Raw genomic sequence first — 7692 nt, 5'->3', positions numbered from 1 at the left:
TCATTTTTAATATTTCAAAACCACTCAGAAAATGACATATCATGTTGTAAGATAAAGTTATCAAAATTTAGTAGTTAAAATATTATTGTCCTAACAAAAATGATTTCTAAACTTTTTAAATAAATCCTAAGAGTGGTTTTATTTGTATAACGAATCACGCATTAGATTCGCAAGTAAAATAATTGAAATGTGAAAACATTAAATTTGATATTATGTTTTCTTTCACATGCCCAGTTAGGCCATGGAAAATGTGAAATGAGATTAAAAATATCTTGTTTTGCTATCAAATTATCATGAACATGAGCACTTATGAACAAAATATCCTATGATTGAAGACGTGTACAATGAACATAATGATTTTGTATAGCAGTCATTAATGAAAGGAACAAGAGAATATTGAATTGTATGCTACACATCATTACCAACCAAACTATAATTTCATCTTTTACAAATTAATCTTTCCATATAGGAAGGATCCCCTGTGCTGCCAAACGTTTTTCCACCCAAAATATAATGTGTTTTGCTGTCACCTTCTTTTCATCAACAAGAAATGGCTCAACAGTGCTTGCTCCTCCGTTATATGATGACAGAGAAAACCCCTTTGGACCTGTTCAAGGGACACACAATCTCATGCTATCATTTCTTTACATCACCATCTAATTCAATGCTAATGTCATACCAATTTCTCGAGTAGTCAAATCAAGAACTCAAGTATGTTTCTGGTCTTTGAACTTTAATGCAAAATTGGAATTTGTTATGTCTGAAACTTTGATATATTTTGATTTTCAAATTAGAGTTTTTTTAACCCAATTATGTTAAAGTTTTTTTACGTGTTAAACGCGTTTTACAGTAGACACTTAGATACTGAAACAAAAATATATAAAATTGTATAAGCAACTCAAATGCTAACATGAAAACACGTTTAACATATCAAAAGAATTTAACCTAATTTAGAAACCAGATCAAAGTTTCATACATGAACGAATAATTATTTTGCATTAAAATTCAGAAACTAAACAAATATAGTGCATACCGATGAGTCCTGTGGGAAAGAAGGCCCAAAATGAGTAGGGGTTGCCTTTCTTTAAGAGGGAACCTTCTAACTGTCAATCACAACCCAATGAATTGTTCAATAATGTAAAGCTTTATGAGATGAATAATTCTATGCAGTAATCACTTTCTTACTACTCTTCTATAACATTTTCTTACTTTGTAGTACTGAATCAAATATTTGAAGTTTTAACAGAAAAACACTTTAAAGGATGTTGATGTCAAAAAGAGCAAGCTTATGAAGACACACTTCATTGAGTTTTTCTGATGTTATATTTGACATGTATTTAAGATTTTCAATTAGTGAAAAAAGAGTTAATAACACTGAATTACTTGTGTGATATAGAGATTAATGACTTGAACTGCATAATAGTTTCTCATGGTATATCTGCATTACTAACCCTATTATCCTTAAAGACTAGCTCAATGTTTGATAAATCTTCTTGGGCTTCAAATATTGCTTTCAGTGAAGGGATCACATCCTCCTCCATCATCTGAGGTAGAGGCTTAACTGGTGCTTTAGCTGGAGCTTTTTTTTCTGGTGCAGCTTTTGGAGCTTCCTTTACCTCCTCCTTTGTTTCAGCAGTAGCTAACACCAGAGATTGCAGTAACACTTTCAATTAGACTAATCACAGTTACACAATGAAATATTTTAGTAAATAAAAACAAACCAAAGAGTTTCAAAACTTTTCAAGTCGAGATTCTCTGCTGAAGATTTAAATATATTTTAAAACACCAAAATCAATATTCATCTGTATATTTTGGAGACACAGCAGAGAAACAGTACAAAAGAACTCAGTAGAGAATTCAAATTCAAATGTTTCATTGTTAATGTAGAAAAATACCTGCTGTGCTAGGAGATGACTCTTGAACAGCAGAGCAGGTGATTCTGCTTCTGCTGACTGTTTTATGTTTACTTGCAATCTGCAACAAAAGAAGAACAAATATTGAAAAGAATCTTCATATAATTTTATATTTCAGTTGCGTTAGTTCATTAAAATAGAATTTTCTCATCCAATACTTACAAGTGAAAGCAGTAACTAAAAGTTAGTCCTTGGATAATATTTCAAGTGAAAATTTTCTTAATGGATGAAATTTGAGGTGAATCTGAATAATCAGAAAGACATACCAAAGGTAGTATTGGTGATGATGATGATGATGATGTGGGTATGGCAACATTCTGAGAGACATGCAGAGAAGAAGTTGATGGTAATGAACACAAACGAAAGCTAGAATCTGCAAGTGCTCCACCTCTTAACAAAGTTGCCATTTGCATTCTTTCTCTCTTGATGCTTTGATTGTGTTCTTTTACTTTTCTTCTCTCTTTTTTTTCTGTTTAGTCACCAACCATTTTTTTTTTCTTTCAGTGATTTGTTAATGGTTTTAGTGAGAAATATTTGTGGGAGGAACAAAATGAAAGAACTTTCTGATCCACACGGTGCTTGGGACAATATGTACCACTGATTTTGAAGCCTTTTCTTCTATCTATCTATTTAAGAAAAAATAAATAAATAAACACACAAACTGGGAACACTAGAGTACAAAACTAAGATTGGCATAAATAGTGACCACAGGTGGCAATGTATCTACGAATGAGTTTCAACCTTGAATAATAAAATTGCTTTAGACAAATCAAATACAACTTTGCTTTGTTTTTTCTCTTCCTACTTTTTCTAATTTTTTTTCTAAATTTCTCTAATCGTTTCTCACCATTAGAGTTTTATTTTTAGAAAAATAGAAAGAGGTAAAAAAAAGTTACCTAAGCATTTTCTATGGGTAGATATGATTAAGGATACTTCCCTAATGTAAAATCCTTCACGTAAATTTCAACCATAGATTACAAAGGTTGAATATAGCTTTGATAATAAACAAAGAAAAACATTAAAAATGCTTCTTTCTTTTAAGTTTATTCTTTTTACATTACAAACAAAATTAAATTTTTGAATATTAATTTACTATGTAAGAAAATAAATTGAACTGGCGAGATTGGTTCAGTTGCAATTTATAACCGCAGAAGATCGATATTCATAAATTAAAATTTATTGGCACCTTAAAATCATGGAGAAGCATGAGTGTAGCAAAGATACTCAAGAGTGAAAACCATAGATATAGATATCACATATTACAATACATATAAAGAAAGGTAAAAATACCTTGAACAATTAACAATGCAGTCAAATAAGAATAAATGCAATAAAAGTATTACACAGTTAAAAATATGTAATTAATTAATGAGCAGAATGAGGGAAAACTGATCCACGAGGCTAGCTTCTTTGTGCAGTTCTAGTTCTCTTTCTGGTTGGCACATATTTAGAAGGAAGAGCTTTCTGCTTGAAGTTTTGAACCATGTTGTACACCTGCAGCACCATGGGAATTTTAATAACAAAATATGGTGTAAGACCAGATGAATAAAAGAAACTTCAAATTTCATCCTTGACTGCATTGAAGAAAGAATGGTACCTTTCTTACACTTGTTGTCAGTCCCATACCAGAAAGTTCATTGCTGCAAACGCACTTCCAAGTTGGTTTATTATCAGAGCTTTTGAACAAATCATCTTCACCTTTAGATTGTAACACTAGCAATTCAACATACAACTTGAGGCGAATGTGGCTGAAAATGTGAACAAATTCCCCAATATCTTCCCTCAAAACTATATTGCAAGTGTTTCTGACATCAATTTTGAAATTTGCTTTCAAGAAGCGATTCATTGCTTCTCTTCTAGTCGATGGAACTGTTTCTCCATCCAATAAGACAGATGGAAATTCCCAGAGACCAGCGAGCAACCCTTCTTCAGGCCTTTTGACAAGAATAAACTTGCTAATAGACTTGTTTTTGTCTAATAATGATTCAGCTCCAAGTAATTCAACAACACATACAGCAGAGAAATCACATCTTTGTTTAATCTTTAGACCCTTAACAGGATAATCTGTAACTGCTACTGCACTATCATGTTTAGTATTTGATAGTGCTTGACAAAATTCTGATGCTGGACATGAAGAACAGCTTGGATTCAAAGGGGTGCATACAGTTGCCCCGAGTTCCATGAGAGCCTGATTGAAGTCCCCAGGACGAACAGGATCAACCAACTGAGCTGCTAATTTCCTTAATCTCCAATTCCAACCCAACAAGAAAGAGTAAATGGAAAGAAACACAAACTTGATTATAAAATAAACATATAGTGCTAATAAGAAATTAGTAAAACTAACTATGGTGTGCCAAATAGCCTATGACATGGACACTAGACATGACACGGACACTTCGACACATGTAATCTCCAAAATGTAAGACACGAGGACACGAATCTATATATTAGATAATTATGTATTTACATTCTCAAAATCATCTATAAACAAGATTAGTCAAATATAATAATCTAAACACATTGTCACTTAATACAAAAATGAATCTAATCTATATACCTAATATCCAAAGAGCGAAAAGTGGTAATTATATAAGATTTGTTCCATTTTTCTATAATCATAATATGAACTTATCTAATAAGTTTACAAGTTGATGGATTTTTTAGAAGATCATTGGATTTGTGATTATTAACATTGTGTTGGAATCATGTCAAAATCATGCCAGAGACAAAAAAATATCTTTCAAATTGAACACTTTATGAATACGTTTGTTGTACAAGTATCGTACACGTCCGATACGTGTCCGACACAGCACACGCCCTTTATGAGACGTGTCCAAACCAAATTAAAAAAAGCCACCTCTTTTAGATTTTAGAGACACATCATATCTGATAAGAAACTCAGAGATTCCACTTCTATTCAATTATCTGTGCCGTGCATGAGTATCCCCATTAGTTGTGGACAAGAACACACGAAAGATATAGAATGTGTAATTTGATGCAAAAAGAAGCTTCTTTCTTTCCCATTGTTTTCGTAACTAGGTAAAGATTTGCTGAGAACTGAAATATCAAAACTGTAATTTGTTCCAGAAGTTGACATAAACTCACCAAAATCTCTTAATAGTCGCGGAGTCTTTTGGATTCGCAGAAATAGCCCTTAGTCTAGCAATCACCCTCACCACATTTCCATCAACAACAGGTACCACCTGATAACTTAAATCATGAGTAAAGTAATAGCAATTCTTTTATGGAAGCACAATCACAGAAACTGCACACCTCTTTAAATGCAATAGAAGCAATTGCTCCAGATGTGTAGTCTCCAATTCCAGGAATCTTTCGTAGCATAGAAGCCACTTTAGGAATTTTGCCACCTTCTGCAACTACTTTCTTTGCCCCCTGATAGCAGAAATGGAAGTCAAACCTTACAGAATATATTGGTAAAAGTAAATTATCCCCTTGTTGATGTAGACTTTTACTTTCTTCAAGTGGGACTTTCATTCTCATTACACAATAACATCAGATTGAGGGTCTTTTCACTATATCAAAGGCAGAAACAAAGTTCTTCAACAAGACATTAAAGATCTTGACATGAAAGGCTTCAGCTACTCTATGTTTGCAATATCCAGTTCATGAACTATGAGATTTTTATGCATACATTCAATGCCTTGTCTTTTACTGCTTCTACTTAGAAGGCAGAAACCATATACTGAAGAAGGTTTAACACCATAATTAACTATTTCAAAAACAATAACCAATTGGCCAGTAGGGTAACTTGCAGGGTCTAGTAAAAGATAAACACCAGAAGGAGATGAATACACAAGTCAACTGTCATGAGGGAGCACCTCTAAAAGAAAACGAGCTCTTCGGTAGTAGCCCAAACCTGCCCACATCTCATTTACTTCCTGCAAAAAAATGGCAATAATCACATGGTGAAGATACAATTAGTCTTCAAATCACAATAATGGCTATTAGGGTTTAAATAAGTTCACACAAAGAAAACAAAATGTTCACTAAAAAAACAGAGAACAAAGGAATCAGAAGAAGTAATATGGTATTACTATCTACAGTAGCCCAAAGAACATAGGGTTTCCTAAATGTGAGGTGGGTGCTTGCAGCCTATTCTGCCTTCAGAAACCTTTTGAACAGCCTTACTTGCAAAACTGTAATCCAAAATTCCCTTTTTTCTTACACGAAGCCCTAAAACTTTAGCTCCAATAATATCCAACAGAGCAACAATAATCAAAACAAAGATCAGCCATCTTGAAGCAGAGGCATCTCCATTACCATCAGCTTATTTTCTCAAATTTTGGTAAAGAAACACTAAACAAAATTCGAAAACTATCAACTAGAATGTGAAATCATGAACCAAATTATCTGCCTCAAAGAACATAACTTGTTAAAACCAAAACATCAAAGCATAAATAAAATTTTTCCATAACATTCCCCCGAACTCTAAAAGAAAGGAACTTGATAACGGATTAACATAAAAATTGCATCTACCCATCAAAATACACACTGAAAAAACAGTTTTTCGAAAAAATAAACGAAAAGAGGGAGTGGAAAAGCAAAGGAAACTAAACCTCGAGAGAAGCTTGTGCAAGATGGTAAATGGTGGGCCACTTTTGCATCCAACGATTGTAATATGCAATAACAGTCTGAACCCTTGTTTGCTGCAGCATAACCTCCGAGACCCACACCCCATAAGCTCTTCTTTCCACTTCTTCTTCTTCTTCTTGTTTTTCTTCATCTTCACGTTGATGTGATCTCCAAGGAAGGTCCCTGCGATTGAGGTCGTACCAGTTTAAAAGGGACACTCTCAGTTTGTGAGTCTCGTCTTTGGAGAAGGATATAGCGTCCTCTATGTCTTCCATTTCCACAAAAGGTTGTAACTTTTTGCTCGCCGCAACAGTGCTCCTTCCACGCATATTCTTCTTCTTCTTCTCTGACATGTTGGAACTTAATGGTGATGATGGTGATAATGAAAAACTGAAAAACATAGAATTGTTTTGCAACTTAACTCCATTAGAATAGAAAGAGTTGGGTAAGAAAAAAGGAATACAGAACGGAAGTTTAGCCTCCAGGTCAAAAATTTGAAAAGATGCAGAAGTACCTGTTTCAGCTCAAGAGAACATTTTCGTTCTATATTTCTACTGTTAAATTTAATCAAACACCATTTTATGTAATAAGGAAAAAACACTATGTTAAATTAATGGGTCAATTCAATTTTTTTTTATTACTTTCTTTTATGATTTTGGTTTTCAACTTTTTATTTTAGAATTATTTTCTATCTTTTGGGCTTATTTACACACATTTTCTAATGTGAAGTAATTTTCGGTCTGGTGTAAACGGTATGTTAATGTTATGCTTTAAATTACCTATTTTATTTTTATTTTTAATATTTTTATAAATTTCATCACCAAAGTTTAATTTTAAAAAAATTACCACTATAAATTTAATTAGGCCAATGTTAATATTAAAATTTCAATTTTATGAATGTTATTATTTGAATGTTAAAACTACATATACTTTTTTCGCCAATTTACTACTAATGATATACCAAATAAATTAAGTATAAATATTTTATTTTAAATTCATCAGAAACGATGATGACATTTTCAAACTCTTAAATACTAAATTATCTATGTTTTAATTTTATGTTTTATTTTGCAAATTCTTTTTTAAATCTTAAGGTCTTAATTTCCTAATTATACAATTATATTTAAAATTTTACCTAGCTTTTATTTTCATACGTTGTTTAGGATGGCATACAAATAGTGGTAAA

General features: G+C 32.4%; 2 protein-coding genes across 3 annotated transcripts; both read right to left on the bottom strand.

Annotated features, from left to right (window-relative positions):
• Positions 1-307: 307 nt before the first annotated feature.
• LOC114166593 lies at positions 308-2486 on the bottom strand. The gene is made up of 5 exons (XM_028051342.1): positions 2180-2486; positions 1896-1974; positions 1452-1639; positions 1034-1103; positions 308-607 (listed from the first exon to the last, which is right to left on the bottom strand). The coding sequence occupies exons 1-5, from the start codon at positions 2324-2326 to the stop codon at positions 453-455; spliced, it is 639 nt and encodes a 212-aa protein (XP_027907143.1). The 5' UTR covers positions 2327-2486; the 3' UTR covers positions 308-452.
• Positions 2487-3132: 646 nt separating this feature from the next.
• LOC114166024 (adenine DNA glycosylase) lies at positions 3133-7079 on the bottom strand. Of its 2 annotated transcripts, XM_028050676.1 has the most exons (7): positions 7021-7079; positions 6491-6896; positions 5753-5812; positions 5187-5306; positions 5019-5116; positions 3511-4153; positions 3133-3407 (listed from the first exon to the last, which is right to left on the bottom strand). In XM_028050676.1, the coding sequence occupies exons 2-7, from the start codon at positions 6857-6859 to the stop codon at positions 3315-3317; spliced, it is 1383 nt and encodes a 460-aa protein (XP_027906477.1). In that variant the 5' UTR covers positions 6860-6896; positions 7021-7079; the 3' UTR covers positions 3133-3314. The 2 variants fall into 2 exon arrangements, with proteins under 2 accessions (XP_027906477.1, XP_027906476.1); XM_028050675.1 differs by lacking the exon at positions 7021-7079 and having other exon boundaries at positions 6491-7014.
• Positions 7080-7692: the final 613 nt, after the last annotated feature.

This window comes from Vigna unguiculata, chromosome 10 (genome assembly GCF_004118075.2).
Source record: "Vigna unguiculata cultivar IT97K-499-35 chromosome 10, ASM411807v1, whole genome shotgun sequence".
NCBI lineage: Eukaryota > Viridiplantae > Streptophyta > Magnoliopsida > Fabales > Fabaceae > Vigna > Vigna unguiculata.
The sequence above is the reverse complement of the archived record's forward strand: the minus strand, read 5'-3'. Positions and strand labels throughout refer to the sequence as shown.

Bases quoted from the DNA above. Each gene is read 5' to 3' on its own strand.
- LOC114166593 (XM_028051342.1), bottom strand. From the start codon at position 2,326: ATGCAAATGGCAACTTTGTTAAGAGGTGGAGCACTTGCAGATTCTAGC. The intron at 1,640-1,895 runs GTATTTTTCTAC...CTCTGGTGTTAG, and splicing joins GTCATCTCCTAGCACAGCAG to CTACTGCTGAAACAAAGGAG. The intron at 608-1,033 runs GTATGCACTATA...TCCCTTGAACAG, and splicing joins CTTTCCCACAGGACTCATCG to GTCCAAAGGGGTTTTCTCTG.
- LOC114166024 (XM_028050675.1), bottom strand. From the start codon at position 6,907: ATGTTTTTCAGTTTTTCATTATCACCATCATCACCATTAAGTTCCAAC. The intron at 5,117-5,186 runs GTGTGCAGTTTC...TTAAGTTATCAG, and splicing joins CTTCTATTGCATTTAAAGAG to GTGGTACCTGTTGTTGATGG. The intron at 3,408-3,510 runs GTACCATTCTTT...ATGGTGCTGCAG, and splicing joins TGACAACAAGTGTAAGAAAG to GTGTACAACATGGTTCAAAA.